At 35.5% G+C, this 18369-nt stretch overlaps 1 protein-coding gene across 1 annotated transcript; it reads left to right on the top strand.

The window, feature by feature from the left end:
• The first annotated feature begins 1927 nt into the window (after nucleotides 1–1927).
• Nucleotides 1928–17837, top strand: LOC110804650 (prefoldin subunit 6). Its single transcript, XM_022010256.2, has 5 exons — nucleotides 1928–2188; nucleotides 2278–2348; nucleotides 2447–2571; nucleotides 8292–8352; nucleotides 17290–17837. The coding sequence occupies exons 1-5, from the start codon at nucleotides 2110–2112 to the stop codon at nucleotides 17344–17346; spliced, it is 393 nt and encodes a 130-aa protein (XP_021865948.1). The 5' UTR covers nucleotides 1928–2109; the 3' UTR covers nucleotides 17347–17837.
• The last annotated feature ends 532 nt before the right edge of the window (nucleotides 17838–18369 follow it).

The raw sequence follows: 18369 nt of genomic DNA, 5'->3' as shown, positions 1-18369 counted from the left end.
GAGTAACGAAGAAACTGCCGAAAAACTGCGTACGTATAATTAAATAAACGCAATTTGCAATTAATTAACAATTACGAAAATTAATCACCCCTTTTAATTCTTGCAAATTTGTAATATTTAACCATGTTCATGCAATTTAGATTATGAAAATAATAAGAGGCTCTGATACCACTGTTAGGTTATGATACATATGATATTACATAAATCATGCGGAAACAACCATTAACCCAGGAATACATATTATTTACACATAATCATATAGCATAATTTAGATGCATACTCTTTGTTGCGTGCCCTCCCTAGCTGCGCCCGAACCGAACAAGAACAAGTCTTTAGGACTCCAAGTGTCGTCCCTCCGTAGATAGTCCACAGCACGTCCGGATCCGCCTTAAGATTGACCAACTAGAATCGCCCTTAAGGTACTAGAATTTTCGGCACTTTTGAGCAAGATGTGTGATTGAATTTTTCTCTCAAAAACTCACTTTGAATACTTTGAAACTCGTTATAAATTGTGAACCCAGACCACATATTTATAGGGGTATGGAAAGGGAATTGGAATCCTATTCAGATACAAATTAATTAAACCTAGAATCCTACAAGAACTCTAATTAATTAATTTATCTAATAGAATTAGGAATTTAATCATTAACCGAACTCTGCATGCTTTAGGAATCGTGCATGAACACAAACACTCACGCACACACACACGGCAGCCACGATGGGCCACCCATGCGCGTGCGTGCGAGCAGCAGCCCACGCAGCGAGGCCTACGCGAGCTACAAGCCCACGTAGCTCCTGCGCGCGCTGCGCGCGCTGTGCGCGCTGCCTCGGCCAGCTGGGCCTGGCCTTGCGCTGGGCCTGGCGTGGCCTTGGCTGTTCGTGTGGCGCGCTTGGCTTGCTGGGCGATGGCCTGGCTTCGTGCTGGGCCCTCGTCCGGCAGGCCTCGTCCGATGCTTATTCGTACGATACGCTTCCGATTAAATTTCCGATTCCGGAATTCATTTCCGATACGAACAATATTTAATATTTCCGATTCCGGAATTAATTTCCGTTTCGAACAAATATTTAATATTTCCGTTTCCGGAATTATTTTCCGATTCCGATAATATTTCCGATTCTGACAATATTTCCGTTTCCGGCAATATTTCCGATTCTGGCAATATTTCCATTTCCGATAATATTTTCCGATACGTACCATGTTTCCGTTTCCGGCAACATCTACGACTTGGATAATATTTATATTTCCGATACGATCCATATTTCCGTTTCCGGTAATATCATCGTTTCCGGAGTATTCATTTCTTGCCTGTGACGATCTCAGCTCCCACTGAAACCAAGATCCGTCGGTTCCGAATATTCATAGATGGAGTATTTAATGCCATTAAATACTTGATCCGTTTACGTACTATTTGTGTGACCCTACGGGTTCAGTCAAGAGTAAGCTGTGGATTAATATCATTAATTCCACTTGAACTGAAGCGGCCTCTAGCTAGGCATTCAGTTCACTTGATCTCACTGAATTATTAACTTGTTAATTAATACTGAACCGCATTTATTAGACTTAACATAGAATGCATACTTGGACCAAGGGCATTATTTCCTTCATGAGATATGATGCATACAAAACCGCCATTTGAATTGGCAGTTCAATGGTGCAAACCGCCAACTCAAATGGCGGTTCTGATCTGAAGCGAAAAAAAAAAATTATTTCTTCCATACTGACGTAAACAGTATGGCGAGAATTAAGTTAGAAAGTAACATATTTTGAAAATTATTGAATCTTTATTCAATATTGAAGAAAATCACTCAATAAAGTTTTCAGAATGTATTTTCTCTCATTATTAAAAAATTATTCGTGGTGTACAATATTTCTTGTACTCCTAATATACCGGTAGCCTTTACCCAACTCGGTCCGAACAATTCATTTGCGGAACCAATTAGACCTGGGGGCTGGGTCGGTAGTTTGCCTAGAGCAACGCTTTTCAATTCCTTTTGCTCCCCCTACCACGGTGCGAAACTCTCTTACTCCGCACTTCCGCAGTCCGCAGTTCAAAGGTTGGTAGTAGCATAGCAGGGCGAATAAATAAAGAAGAAAGAAAAGCGACAACAATGGCGTCTTCAGCAGCTATGAGAGACTTGCAGCGCGAGCTAGAGAGCAAAGCCAACGATCTCCGTAAACTCCAAAAAGGCACACCTCCAATTCTCTAATTTTCTCGTATTTTTGTAATCATTTGATCCTAGTTTCCCTCCTAATTCTAGTATTTTCTGGTGAAACAGATATTGCCAAGAATCATGAAATCAGAAAGAAGTACACTGTGCAACTAGGCGAAAATGAGCTCGTTCTCAAGGTATTTCTCTTGTTTCTCTCATTCCTATTTAAATTTTTGTTGTAAAATTTGATTTTAGGTATTAATTTCTGCATAAATTTTGGGTGAACTTGGTTTAGGAGTTGGATTTGTTGAGTGAAGATGCGAATGTGTACAAATTGATAGGTCCGGTTTTAGTTAAGCAGGATTTGGCGGAGGCCAATGCAAATGTGCGGAAGAGGATTGAGTATATTTCGGCTGAATTGTATGCTCCCTATTCTTTTGTCCCTTGAATTTAACCCCTATTCGCCTTTTTTAATTGCATTGATGTATGGTGGAATAAATCAGAGTAGCATTGTACTGCAATTGTGCTTGCTGCATTTTATATCTTTTTTATTTTTGCCATGTTTATGAATCTGTTTAGGTCTAGTAGCGGTTTAAAGGATTTGTTTTTTTTATCTCATTATAAAATGATGCGGTTTCTAATTATCACTATGTAACTTATTTTTGTTAATGCACGGGTTTGTTGTTGATCGTTTTTTTGCTCCGTAATGGGATTGACTTGAAATGATGGTGAAGAAGGTTAATGGTAATGGTGCTAAACAAAGCCTCAGGTGAAAATGGTGTCATCATGTTATGTCTCATAAGGGTTTTGTGGGGTTTGTTTTACAATATTAGCTTTCTTTTCTTTTATTGTTATCAATCGGAAGCAACAAGGAGCTAGTGATATGTGTTAATTGGGGTTTGTGTTTATCTATTCCTAAACCCTCTCTCTATTCTTCCACTTAGGTTTTAGCACGCGAATTATCTGGGCAACATGTGAGAGTTTATGTTGTTGAAAGAATTGCAACCCCAACAATTGACTTGAATTCGGCCATGATTGATATAATCTTCTTATATTGGATTAGTGGAAAAATATGTTGATGAAAATTAAGCCTCCAAATTACGAGTTACAACGAACTCCTGGATAACGTAATTTATCGATCGAGCATGCCATGCGCTACAGCCCAATACCTTCAGTTCATCATTTAGCTTTTGTTGCAGCTCGCAAATTCAGCTACCAGTCATTACCACCTTATCTATGTTTTTTTTTCCTATGGTTAGACGGGGAAAAGAAGTGCTGGTCGCTTTGTTCTATTACATGCCTGGTCTTGTAATTGTCCTAGATACGAGGCTTTGTTACTTATGTATATTGAGTTGAAAAAAACTAGGGTTTGTAGGATTATTAAGTTGAAAAAAGTATTAGTGTTTTGACATTAAGCAAACCACAAGGTACTACTGTATGTTGCGAAAAGATGGCATGCCACAGCTTCTGGTATTTGTTCTATGGACTACCTTGTTTTCCTTGATTAGGTTGGGTGGCGGTGGTTGGTCAGAGACCCCAGAGTTCATAAGATCCTTCTGTTTATTATTGCAGTGAAGATACATTTTCTTTAGGGGTAAGAGAAGATTGGTATTAGTCAAGAAAGCATATATCTGACCCATTTATTGTCACGATTTCAGATTTGGAGCAGGTTGCGACTTAGGTTTTTATAACAAGAAAACTATTTTTGTTTGCAATGCTCGCGTCTTACTAGTTAGTAATGATCCTTTCAACTATGAGTAAATTTTGGAAGGCTTTCCATCTAGTTTTGGTGCCTTTGCAGAACATTTTTGGAAGCCTTGTCAGTTTTCCTCGTTAAAGGAAACTGTCATTCACGAATCTTCCAGCAAGTTTGAAACTTACACTGATGCTTTTTAAATAAGAAATGATATTTATTAAAACCGCACAAGTAACAGTAGAAACTAGTCGAACTACATTAAGAGGACACGATGTCCTCACATAGACACAGAAAAACAAAACTATAAATCAGGCCAGTTTCTTTGTATGTCCCAAACAAAGCAATTTAGGACTGACACATCCCTACTTATCTCATCATTGTCTGCTGAAGATTTTCAAGATTAATAATTATTTCCTCTAAGTAATTTTGATTTTCCTTTGCCAGAGCCACCATGGTCAATGGATTGTATTATGAGGTATCCATAGACTTTAACTTTTTAGAGGTTGAAGAATAAAGTAGCGGAAAACTCATATTGGATGTGAGGGGGAGGAGGGAATTTGCACATGCCCCCTTTGCTCATCAAAGATTAAACATGACTCCCTGCTTTTTGTATTACTTCAACACGAAGAAAGATCTCGTACATTCTGGCCAAGCACCGGGATTGGCATTTACTAGGAGGCTTATCCATGTAAAAAAATTGTTACTCGGTTTGCGGGTGAAGATATAGGCGATGATGATTCCAATATTGAAGATAGTTCCACCTATATGAAGACTACGTATGGCCCTTGGCACGAGTATGGACTAATTTTCTGGAAAATGGAAGGGTAGTTCTCATTGTAGACAATTACCGTAAGAAAAGGGTAGGAAAATAATTTAAAGTAGAAGCGCTTGAAGATATTATGGACAATGAACATTGAGTTCACAAGAACCACCTACGTGGAATTTGGTATCACAATGTAATAAAAACGACCTCAATAGCACAATAACACGGGAAGAAAGATTGGATGAGAAAGGCACCATCTTCACATGGTAGTACCCACCTCATACCCATGTTTTTTTTTGCTATGAAGGTTTCCTTTGATGTTCAAAGTCTAAGCAGTATTGCATTTTGTTACCCCTTCCATATATGCAATGCTTGTAAATCCATTGTTAACTGTCCTTATCGTCTTCAAGTCTTCACACACTCTGCTTCAAACCCTTTTCTTCCACCATTACCCCCAGTAAGCGCTCCCCTTTCCCTCTCCTAGAGGGTTATCTCGCACTCTAGTCAAGGGCTATAGATAGTCTTTTTGTGGTTTGTATGTAGGTGGGACTCCATCCTGTTTCTTTAGATTTTCTGAATCATCATTCATCAATGCCCTTATTTTCACTCCCAACTTGAGGCCACCTTGCCACCGGATTATCCTGCAAGTGCTTTTCCCAACACGATGGTTAGCTACGATGTTTGTCTTAAACCCGTTTCATATTCTTCATCATTGAATTAATGAATGTCCATGAGTTATTCATGATTTGATCCATCGAGCCATAACTCTAACCAAAGTTGTAGATTCATCATTCAAAGAGTATCATAAAGAGGATAAGACATATATGAATTATACCACAATAGAAAGGGCCCTTTGATTTTTGGCAATTGACCCATGTACAAAGACATGATAAACAAATGCTCAAATAATGTTGATATATTGCTTCTACTATATTGTTTAAACCTTTGTTTCCGTTTGAGCCTTTGAGGATTACAACAAGTTTTTCTGTTTGCGTGTTATGTTTGTTTTCTCTGAAGTGATGTCTTATATTACTGAATTGAAATAAATAATAAATAGTAAATAATAATTACTTAATATTTAATAATATACCCCCTCCGTCCCTTTTTATTTACGTTTGGTATCATGCATGCGATTTAACAACTAATTAATGTTGATAAAGATTCTTCCTTTTTTATTTATTTAAACAATACAAATTACGTTTATTGGTTATGTTTTCACTCTTATCCAAAATATGACAATGGGAAAGTGTGAGACATTTAATATCTCAATGGGAAAGTGTGAAATGCTTAGTGTTCTAATGATTTTAATTAATTAAATAATCACTTACACGATTTTTGACAGAATACTAAAGGCATTTATGATACAATATAAATGAACATATTCTAAATGTAAAAATTAATATGGGACACCAGAAAAGGAAAGCGTAAAGATTAAAAAGGGACGGAGGGAATACTCCGTCCCTAAGTGTTTTTCCCGTTTAATGATCTTTTCATTCTTTTCTTTTCTTTACAACCTTGTAATTCTATTGGTTTATCAATAAAAGACATTGTAATCTCGTTGGTTGGTTTAAGTTTGGATGGGTTAATGAGTTGACACTTTTGTTCCTTAAATTCTATCGGCTCACAACCCTTACAACTGTTTGTTTTCTTGTGAAAAAAAATCTGAAAAACAACAATTCCCCATAAAAGTAAAATAATGATTGTTAATCTTGTAATGTTCCCTTATTCTTAATAACCGCGTAAAATGACAAACGGGAAAAAAATTAGGGACAGAAGGAGTAGTTAATAATTGATAATAATAAGAAAAACGATAAATAAATAATAATATTTACTAAATAGTAATAATAATAATAAATAAATACTAATAAATGATAAATAATAAATAATACTCCGTTCTTTTGTAGTTAACATAATTTGACTTTTGACACTATTCATATAATATAATATATTTTAACGGTTAATTTTTGATTTATAGTTAAGAAAAATTATAGTCATGTGGGGTCTTGCTATAATCATCTCATTGTATAGATTTATAATATCAACCTTTTATAATTTACCTATTGATAATTAAAGATATTAAATTAGTGATTGAAATATTGAATTGGTAAACGTGATAAAAGAATTGTGTCAACTAAAAAAGAACTAACGGAGGAAGTAGTAAATTAATAAATAAATAATAAGATATGATAAATAATATATTACTCCCTCTATTCAAATGTTAGTCCCTTTTGGAATCTAAAATAATCTAACAAAAGTACAGTTGTCACATGAATTTCAATATAATAATGGGGGGGTTAATGAGGATAAAAGTTACTTGAGAGTAAACAAGTGGGCATTTGAGATATTTATAAGGGTATAAAGGGAATAAATGTAGTCAAATAAAAAAATATTCCAAAAGGGACTAATAAAAAGAACAACTCAATTAAAAAAGGGGACTAACATTCAAGAACGGAAATAGTACTAAATAACAATAAAATAATAATAATAACAAGGCAAATTTGCCAAAAACAACCTTTTATAACCCATTTTTTGCAAGAAACAACCTTAATTTTTTTTTCCCGAAGAAAGACCTTAAAGTAAAAATACTTGCGAGAGACAACCATTTTGCCTTTTCTGGCGTTGACTACTCATTTTCGGCTTATGACTCGCCGATTTTGCTAAATTCACCCCTTTCCCCAGTAGGAAACGACAATAGAGAGAGAAAGTGACAAAATGGACAGAGAAAGTACAATTTCTTTACAAAAAAGTACTATTTCTTTACAAAAAGTACAATTCCTTTAAAAAAAAGTACCAAAAAATTCCAAGGTTCTATTTTTTTGTACCAATTACTTCATTTTTTCGTATCCATAATCAATCCAAAAAGTAAACATAAAAATATTATTTTTCAAAAAAAAGTTGACAACAATTTTTTTGAGTTTTTTCTCTTTTGTCAGCTAGCTTTGTTATGTATATGCTCATACATAAGTTTTAGCCGCAGGGAGTTCCTCGTACTTTCCTACCCAACCCCTTAACACAAAAAACAAGCAAACCCCCCCCTCCCCCCCCCCCCCCCCCCCCAAAAAAAAAAAAAAAATCAGAACAGTAGCTTATACTAGAATAATTTTTTTTGGGTTTTTTTTGCTTGTTTTTGGTTTTAAGGGACAAAATTGGAGGGAAAAGGGGGTGAAGTTAGAAAAACCGGCGTGTTAAAGGTCGGAAATGAGTAGTCAACGCCAGAAAAGGAAAAATGGTTGTCTCTCGCAATTTTTTTTTTACTTTAAGGTCTTTTTTCGCCAATTATTTTTAAAAAGGTTGTTTCTCGCAAAAAACAGGTTATAAAAGGTTGTTTTTGGCAAATTTTCCTAATAACAACACCAATAAGAATAGTAATAAGGTGAACTGAACTGAACCGAAAAATAAATTCTAAAACTGAAATTAAGCCAAAAAGAACAGGGCATTACTCTTCATTTTTACCCTAGGAAACGTCTTTCCATATAATGTTAAGGGTCCGTTGACTTTTGGCAATATATCCATGTACAAAGACATAATAAACATAGGCGCAAATAATGTTGATATATCGCTTTAGGTGTATTGTTTAAACCTTTGTTTCTATAGTTTGAGGATTGCAAGTGCCTTTTCTGGTTGCATACTATGTTTGTTCTCCCATAAGTGTTGTCTTACTCTTCTTCATTTTTACCCCAGGAAACGTCTTGATGCAACTCTGCAAGATATGGAAGACAAGCAAAATAGCAAAAAGGAAGGGGTATGTGAATACAAATCAGTTGATATTCTTTCTTTTTTATTTTCTAAAATTTATTTGTTGATTTCAAATCGTATATTTTATCATTGGTTGTGCCTCTTTGTAGCTGGGTTGTGACCACCATAAACTCTAGGCTTTGTTGAAACATCTAAATTAACATTTTGGTGACTTTGTTTATTAGATTGTTTAGCTTCCAATCTACTTGATGGTAAAGAATAGGATTTGGAACATACTCAATGCCTTAGTAAGATTGTTGAGTGTATATATCATGGAAGTTTGATTTTATTCTTGCCTTCTTTCTTGCACAATTTGGAAGTCCTCCAAGGGATCCTAGTTTAATTTCTCCTTTGCTTTGTCTGATTTCTTCTTTGGTTTGTGAGGTTGTCATGGATCAACATAACTTCTTTTAGAGTTGTGAGGGCATTCTTTGCTAGAATATGTAAAGGAGAATGATCAAAGACTTGTATTTTTTAGTGAACGGTGATTTTTAGTTGTTTCTCGTACCTCCAAAGGAGATAATGGGAACTAGTTTGTATTGGGTGGACTGGAGACAATTATAAGGCTAGATGCAAAATATATGCTATTTAATCATAAGAGCTGAGGTCATCTACCAACGAGTGAAAATGGAGTTCCTACCTAAGGATACTTTTTTACCATTGCTTGTGAGTTTAAGGAGTTGTATTCATGTCGTTATTCATGAAATTACTCATTAAATATTTTGAATGGTTGAAAGGCTTAAAATAATTTGAGTTATGATGGGCTCCACTGTGATTCAACTCTATTGGTCTATGATCCAAGAATTTTTAATTTTTTTAATTTTTTTAATTTTTTTTAATTGATGGCTTGAATTATTGATTGACGGGTTAATGATGGTCTATTGGTTTCCTTTAGGCATAGGTGGGGACTTGGGTCTAAGACATATTGGTTGCTTCGGCATTTGTATTGTGGGAATAAGTTAAAGTTCTACGTGCCTAGCTCATGTGATACCGACCTTGTTTTTTTGAACCCTATTTTTTGTGACTCGTTACATACTTACATTCCTTTCACGCTCTCAATTATGCTACTTCTCTATGTGAGTATACACTATTTATATAAGAATAAATCTAGACTATTGGATTATGAGGGATCTAACCGCGTTATTAGCCGCGTTATTAGCCGCGTTCATTAATGACAACGTTGTAAATAAACAAATTTTTCTTATACAAGTTTAAACATGTTGTATGTTTGTTTAGAACATGATGTATGGTTGTTTAGAACGTGTCATATGTTTGTTTAGAACATGATACATATTTGTTGTATGTTTTTCAGTTCTTATACAAGTTTGAACATGTTGTATGTTTGTTTAGAACATGCTGTATGGTTGTTTAGAACGTGTCGTATGTTTGTTTAGAACATGTATATTTGTTTAGAACATGATACATGTTTGTTGTATGTTTTTCAGAACACTCTGTATGTTTTTTTTTATCAGAACATGAAAGAAACCATACATAAACTTCAACTCCACTTCCTCCATTTTATCTCTCCAAATTTCTCACATTTTTTCAAATTAAATTGGTCTTTAACTTCCAATTCGAAAGTTTGTTATAATACTTGCATATAGTTTTCTACATTTGAGCTAGAATGAGCCATTTGTCATCTTAATTCAAAGAAAAGACCTTCATTCATGTTTTTATCTCCTCTTTCTCCCTCTCTTCTTTCACCAACATTAGAGTAGTTGATTCAATCATGTTTAGGATGTGCTGCTAAGATTAGTTGAATTTAAAGAACTTTGTTGAGTTTGAGCGTATACCTTCAATGGATTCTATTTGAGGAGAGAATGAGTGTTTTTAGTAGAAAAAAATTGGGTGAATGTAAAGGACTGTTAAATTTGAGCTTAAAGCTTCATTAATTCTATTGAGGATAGAGAACGAGTATTGTTGATTAGAAGAAAAAAAAACGTCTTCAAGTTTCATGCTCATATCATTCTCAATCACCCTCTTGCAAGTTTGCTTTGGCCTTCCTATGCCCCTCAATTCCATCGGGTTGACACTCTTTAAACCTCTTAGCTGGAGCATCATTTGGTTTCCGTTCCTCATCTTGTTCTCAATCGGTGTAATCCCTTACTTTGTTCCTACTCACCTCATTCCTTAACTGATCATTTCTTTTATGGCCACACAACCAATGCAATACACGCATCTCCACCACATGTGACATTTTTTCATAGCCAAACATTCCGTACCACATAAAAGTGCAGCCTTGGTAGATTTTACCCTTCAAGCTATGGGGGCATGCCATGATCATAGAGGGATGATCCTATAAGGAAACGTAATAACACTCTTCCACTTCAACTAACCTGATTTAATTCTATGGAGTATGAGCAACATCTCTATCCAACTCCCCATCCTTTTGGATAATATATCCTAGGACGACATATAAACCTTTTACAGTCCTCTCATCTAAGGTGATTGTCCCTACTTCCATGATTCTATCATGGCGAAACTTACACTACAAATATTTTTTGTCTTACTTTTGCTCAACTTAGAGCCACGAGATCTCCAAGTATGTCTCCATAGTTCCGACTTACTTTCCACACCTTTCGTTTCATCGACCAACACAACAAATGTACTCATTAGAAGCATAAAAGAAACAATAATTTTTCTGGTTTGAAAGGTTGGCATAATGGTAAAACTAACTTTATATACTTCCTACATTCCTTAAGAATGGCACCATTTTTTTACACTATTCACACTAAATCTTTTATCATGTTTGTGATTCATACGTAAGAAAAAATTGTAGTCATGTGAGATCTTAGATTCATATCCATATACTTTTTTCTAAATAACAACTTTCTATAATTTTTAGTTATACATGATTCATTCGATATATTAAAAGTTAAAGTCATGGGTTGGGGAGTGTAAAGTCAACATGGAGCAATATTTAAATAAAGAACGGAGGAAGCAAAGTGTACAAACGTGGATCTTCCTTTTTAAGCTCCTATTTTTGTTTATAAGCTTCTATTTTTGTCATTTCGTCTTTGTTGGATTGGATTTTTTTAGGTTGAAACTATACGGCATGATGTCTTAATTCTCTTAATGATTTTACTTTTGGATTTTTAGTATACGTGCTAAACAATAATCTATAGTTTATGCCATTTTCAAGACCTTTGTTCTAAGCAAATAATGTCAATCCAAAGAGTCCTGTATCTAATGTCTAAGATTAAAGCCCATTATTTATTGGCGTAAATGAGTCTTAGTAGAAGACAATATTTTACATTACGTCTGCCTTTGGTGGAGAGAGACTCTTAATGATGGGTTCTTATTAATCATGAGCGGGTGAATGGCGTTGCAAGAAAAAGTAAGGAAGGATCATCCTCAAATATGAGTTCAACAAAGCATATAACACGGTGGATGTTCATGTTTATTTCTCAAAGGATGAGGATGGAATGACGGCTTTAGATAGAGACATTGGAGTTGGTGTGTAATGTGTAGCCCTAATATAAGACATCATAATCGTTTGTGGCATAGCATTGGGCTTGGCAACCGTGTTGGGCAATCTACCCTAGTGGTTGATATCTTTATTAGGCCATTGCAAAGGAAGTTCAAAGAGGTATGATCAGTGATACCCGGAACATGGGACGTTGCGGCGTTCCACGAAACGAGTTTGTTTGTCACGGATCGCAGTTGAAATGCGAACCGGATCTTCGAAATTGGAGCTCCGAAACTTTAAAAACTTAGATCTGGAAATTGAAGGTGATTCTCAAGATCTGGCTTTTGCTCGCGAGGTTGAGGCGATTCCAGGGGTGTGAACATTGTCTTCCCCGAGACGTTAATCTCGCCGGTCTGAGGCCGTCCCTGTAGAACTGAAATCGGAGTTTGTTTAATCGTAAAATTAGGAAAATGAAAGGTCCTCATTCACCTTTTTAAAAATAAAATAAAGAAAATGATAAAGGATGGGAATCTTCAAAGTTATCAGTTTATCACGTGATTACTCTCATAAGAGCAATTTACTTTTTATTTTTCTGGCCCACATGAATTTACTTCAATAATTTATTTGTTTATTTATTTTATTTGAATTTACTTCAATAAAAGAATTAGTTTTATTATCAGAATATTTTTACTACTATTTTTTTTATTATTATAAAGACCAACATCTTGGCGTTCCACATCCCCGTACCTGTTTCGGCTCGAACCTGAGTTCCATGTATCATTGGGTATGTGGTAGTGTTAAGGTCACAGTCTCACAGATTGTAATGTTTTTGCTTCTCTTTCTTATTTAAGAGACAACAATATTTTTTGATCAAAATGTTCATGCTCTTTGTAAAATGTTCTCACCATTTTACTTCTCCTAAATTGAGCTTTTCTAACATGTAAGGGATTTAGACATCCTCGTGTTAGTTCTTTGTCTCTTTAGCATTTTACATGATCTTAGATTGGTGCCTTGTGTATCTACAAGTTGCATCAGAAGAAGTGATAGTTATGGGAAGATCAACATAGAAGTAAACCTAATTTTTTTTTTGGTAATTAAAAATCAATAACAGAAGAACTGCATACAACCTAAGAGTCTCAACGTATGAGACAAACCTGCTAGGCAGGACTCCCTAAAAAACGAAGAGCTCAAAACAGACAACCAGCAACAGCCGGAGAACTATGCAAGAGTATTTAACCAATCAATATCTACTTGCTTTATCTTCTGTGGTAAAACATTAACAATTCTAAATTTGACATCTTCCTTTAATTGCAGAGAGAAGCCTATGATCAGACATGACCCTTTTATGCCACACTGCATCATTTCGCCCCTTCCATAAATGATAAACGGTAGCTGCAATGATAGAGTAGAGAACCTAGTTCCTTTTAATTAAAACTAAAGAGTTGCATTAGGTGGGAGTCCCACATTTTCATCTTTAGTAACAAATTTTTTCAAAATTCTGATATAGAAAGGTTTATTAATTATATGAAGATCGAAGGAGGAGTAAATCTAGTTCCTTTGAATTGAAACAAACGAGTTTAGGTGGGATCCCACATTTTATCGTTAGGAACAGGTTGTACCGCATTCGTCACTCCAAAAAAGATTACGAACTTGTGATTTAGAAAGGTTATTACCTTGGCAGTTGTTATTTTATCATTTCACTTTTGTTTCTTTACTATCCTCTTATGAGCTTGTTTCATTATATGTGATTTTCCTTTTGTCATAGAAATGGAGTAAAAATGGGGAAGCAAACACAGAGATCATTGGTGTGGTTTTGGTGGGGTGGAGTTTGTAATTTTAGGGAGAAGGGTTGGTTAGATCTGAAAATTTGGCATCTTAAATAAATGGTTTCTGTAAAGTGCAAACTAATTGTAGTGACCTGTGTCTGATATGTGTCTTTCATCAGGAAAAAGTTGCAATATACTACCTCCGTTTCACAATACAACAATATTTCTTTTTTCACGTACTCCAACACGCTTCTTTGGACATTAATATCTCTAATTGCATACAAGTTACGTTGTAAAATGTTAATATTTGGAATCCTCTCATTGATACGAATTTAACAAGATCCCACTTGACTCTGTTTTTTCTTACATAATGGTAAAAGAAAGATCGTCAAAGTTGGTTAATAAATATTGCCTAAATGTGAAATGTTGCATGTATAGTGAAACGGAGGTAGTATGTGAATCTTATAAAGGATTTAACTCTTCTAGAAAGCAACAAGGTTGTCTCCTTTAGGCACAAGTGAAGTGATATTGTAAGGGGTTCAAATTGAGATCTGATACCATAACAACCATGTTGGAATTTGAGCTTGGTAATTTTAGTGATATGTACTTCTTTTCAATCGTCTTGATTACATGAGCTGTGCTGGGTCCTGTTTTTCAACCTTCATGATTGGCTTGGTTCAGCATTGCAGTACTCAACAGATAATACGAGTTGGCCACCAAATTGTTTTCCTACCGCAGGTTCTTGGAGACACTTGAAAGAATTAGGAGGCTCTGTTTGTTTCTGAGCTTGTTAAGCCTTCTCTTTTTCAGTTACTCTCTAACTTCTTCTTGATTGAGAGGATTCTTTACTCCTCGTTCATTCTTCATATGGATAACTATACCATTAGAAAATATTCTGCTGTCTCTTTTTCAGTTACTCTCTAACTCCTTGACTGGGAGGCTTTACTCCTCGTTCATTCTTCATATGGATAACTATACCATTAGAAAATATTCTGCTGGGGGGGGGGGGGGGGTTGGAGGGGGTTTCTAAGATTCTTTTCCTTGTACAATCTTGTAAAATACGCCTCAATTTTCTCGAGTCAGAGCTTTCCAAAATGTTATACCGTTGGTTTTAATATTTTGCATTTCTCTTTGGGATCATCATAATGTTTCTGATTCCAAGTATTGTTTTGCGCATGTGAGAGATGAGTGTTTGTGGGGGTGGGGGGTGGGGGGTGGGTGGAGGTTGGAAGCTTAGTTTTAAAAGGCGCAAGGCACACAAGGTCCGTGGAGCGTAGGCGCAAGACGAAGGCATGCGCCTTTTTGGATTCAATGCGCACCTTTTATTTATACATAATTTTATTTCTACTAATACTAGTTCAAATACGAGGATAATAAAGCCATTGTACTTATGTTTAATGGAAAAAAGTATTGTAACTTTTAAAGATAAATGAGATGAGAGAAGAGGAAGGATTTTGAATAGAAAATGTGGCATGCCTTCTTTTCAAAAGGAAAGTTGATTTTCTCCTAGAGGAAGTTGTTTTCCACCTTTAGGAAAGTTGTTTTCCACCCTTAACAAAGCAAACAAAGGAAAATGATTTTTTGTGAACCTGTTAATGTTAGTACTTGGTTTTCCTTCTTTTGCGGGAACCTTTCTCATTGGTCTCTTTTACTATGTCAATATTTTGTTCACTAAAATCTGAATATTGTGGATCTAATACACACTCTATAATATTGTCTTTCCTTGATTGTGAGATTGTATTTGTTTTTATTATTCATGCCGCATTAATTTGTGTGTGACGTCCACGCCTTTGTTTCCTTCCCGACTTGATATCAAAACCAGTTATTGTTATGGATGACCTGTTCAATATGGAGACTTCAGATTTTTTTTTGGCTAGTGATGTCAATTCCATTCTTATTTTATTTCTCAATTCTAAATCCTTCCAAGTCTTTCCACATAATTTTAGTTGGAATTCATCATGTCCCTTCTTTTTTCCGCTGATTGTGCAAATGACATGCATGAAATGACATTGTCTTGGGTAGCTTAGTGAGCTTTGATAAAGAAGAAAAGAAAGACACTTGACTGACCCCTGATTTGATGTGATTGCTGCAAGAAATATTGTGTTGGAGTTGCCATAGTTTTTCTATAGCGTCGATGACGTCAGATTGTGGTCTTCTTTGTTTGCATAAGGAGGAGCTTTTCTTCTTCTATTGCTCTGTTTCTGATGCAATTTTTTTTGTAGGAGTAATGTAATAGCAAGATAGAGGTCTGCTAATTAGAGATGGGTTTATATCCCTTACATTTTATTTAGTTTTTTCTAATGATTTGCAAAGAAAGTAAGGGGAAGGAATGGTAGAAAAGGGAACAGAACAAAGAGACTAGAAAGGAACATAATTGGCACTTCTGTCCTGTAGTTGAATTGTTAACAATTGAGAGGAATCTGTTGTTTTGTTAATTAGCTATGGAGTTAAAGACTTCCATAAAGGAACTTTCCTAGCATTTTTTGTGGTCCACTCCCCATGTGCACAAATTAGCATCAACCATGGGAAACATCCATGTGCATAAATTAACATCAACCATAAATTATTATCACCAATTTCCTTCCAATCAAATAAGCTACTAATCTTCTTGTTTCAAAATGAATGCTACTTCTGCAGGCTCTATTATTCACATGTTTTAAAAATTGTTACTTCTAACATTTATATGGGGACATCAAAATGATATCTTTGTTTCCACAAATACAATCCACTGAATGAATACTTTGTGATCACAAACGTGTATCGAGTTTGTGATGCACATTGGTTCAGGCCATTTAGGGTATCTGATGTAACTGTCTCCTGATGAGTCGGGAGTGAAATTTGGACTTGTACTCCATAATAAAAAATAAGTATAAGCCCACTGAAATGGTATTTTGTGATAATAACAGTGAATTGAATTTGTGATGCACCTTGTGGTTTATGGTATCTGATGCAACTCTCTCTTGATGGGTTGGGACTTGAGAGGAATCGTGAACTTCTAATATTTTATAAACAATTTGTCTTATAAGCTGGCTGGATCAACAAATAAACAGACATTTACCTTGTAATGATCCAAAATGAAATGCTGCTTGGTCGGATCAGCAAAAAACAGATATGTGCTTTGTAATGATCGAAAACAAAATGCTGCTTGGTAAGTAGCTCACGAATCAATAATCTTGGCTGAAGGTGATAATATCAGCGTTAGCTTTTCTTACTTTGAGCTTTGGTTGGCTGGCTGTTCACGAAAGATCCTGATCCATTTACCTTTCCTTCCCGAAAATTTATATACAAGGGGTTTTGCTTGCTTTGAGCTACTTGCACCAGGTCCTCTGCCACAGACCTTTTCGACCATTAATCCTATCCAAGGGTTTGCAACTGTAAAATTGGATGTAATAGTTAGGGAAATTTCTGCACATGAAACAGAAACAAAGAAGAAATAAACTAGATAATGCTTCAAAGATGGGGACCAATGATTGGATCTGTTCTTTTTCCGTACGTTCTTAAAGCAGCATCTAAAATGCTTGTTATTTCTGTCTGCAATCCTTAGTAATCTGGTTTGCTACTAATGTATGCAGTGAGGTAATTCAAACTTGAGTTTGAGGATCCTCGTGGTGCTTGTTTTGGATCGAATATAGAAAATTCATGAATTAGGTGGTAATGGTATATTGTATGAAGGAATGCTTACATTCAGGAGGCTGTTTTTTTTCTTCTGGGTTGGTCATTTGTAGTTGGAGGTTCTGACATTGTGCATCTCTTTTTCGACATTATGTAGATAATGAAGGTTCAACAGAAAATTCAAGTTCTTCAAGCTGGGAAGGCCAAGGTGTAATGACTAGTCACTCAGCGGGGTTTTTTCGACAGGAGTAACACTGTTTCCTTGTTAGAAGTAGTTTTACCCCTCCTTTATACTGGGTTTTAAATATATATTAGTGTGAATTGTTATTGGAATGTAATCATTCTGTCCCAAAATTTTGGGATGTTTGGGAAATCTACAGGAAGCTTATGTTAAGAGCATGTTCAAATTTAGGGAGTCACCCATGTTTGTGTTTTCGGTGTTAGCAACTGAATTTCAAGTCAAAAGAAATTTCCTAGAGGCTAACAAGTTATTTCACAGTTAATTATCTGGGTTTTCCTTCAGAATTATATTTCTGAGAGGAAGTGCTTCATTTACAGAGGATGCAATCATCCCGTTGGTTTATAATCGCTGTTAGATGTTTAGATATTTGGTTTCCAGCTGTGAAAAACATGGTGCTGGCATTGAATTGATGTTCTAAATGATTGAAAATTTGAATGTTGAAACTTTTGTATCTTTGTTTTCCATTCATGATGATATATGCAGCCAATGGAAACCAAAATCGGTGATTCTGTTTGAGACGTATAGTTGATGTGGTTACATCATGTCAGTTCATATGACAGCCATTTGCATATCAAGAATGTAATTCTGTCATCACATGGTTTGATAAATATTGCTGTTGGGCCGTGCAGTACCACTTGCTCTGATGTTCCACTTCCAGACTAGTTAGCAATAGAATGGCTATTGCGGTCCATGAATGTAATCACCTCAGACTCAGAGTATGCTGACAATATCTGATAAGCCATTTTTACTCGAGACAACCAGATGGATGATGTTTTCTGATTATTGTACGGATAGTTGATATAACTGATAGAAGAACGCACTGGGGTTGGAAGCTGATACATATACCCCTGGGTATCAAATAGTAACGTATCTTGGGCTCCCATTGGTTGTTGTTTCGACGTAACTAGGATGCTTCCTGAAGTGCTGCAAATAAATTTGTTTCATCACGTCAATGTACGTAAATGACAATACTTTGCATTATACGAAGTATAGTAT

The sequence above is a fragment of the Spinacia oleracea genome, chromosome 5 (genome assembly GCF_020520425.1).
Source record: "Spinacia oleracea cultivar Varoflay chromosome 5, BTI_SOV_V1, whole genome shotgun sequence".
Taxonomy (NCBI): Eukaryota; Viridiplantae; Streptophyta; class Magnoliopsida; order Caryophyllales; family Amaranthaceae; genus Spinacia; species Spinacia oleracea.
This window is presented reverse-complemented; position numbering and strand designations above follow the sequence as displayed.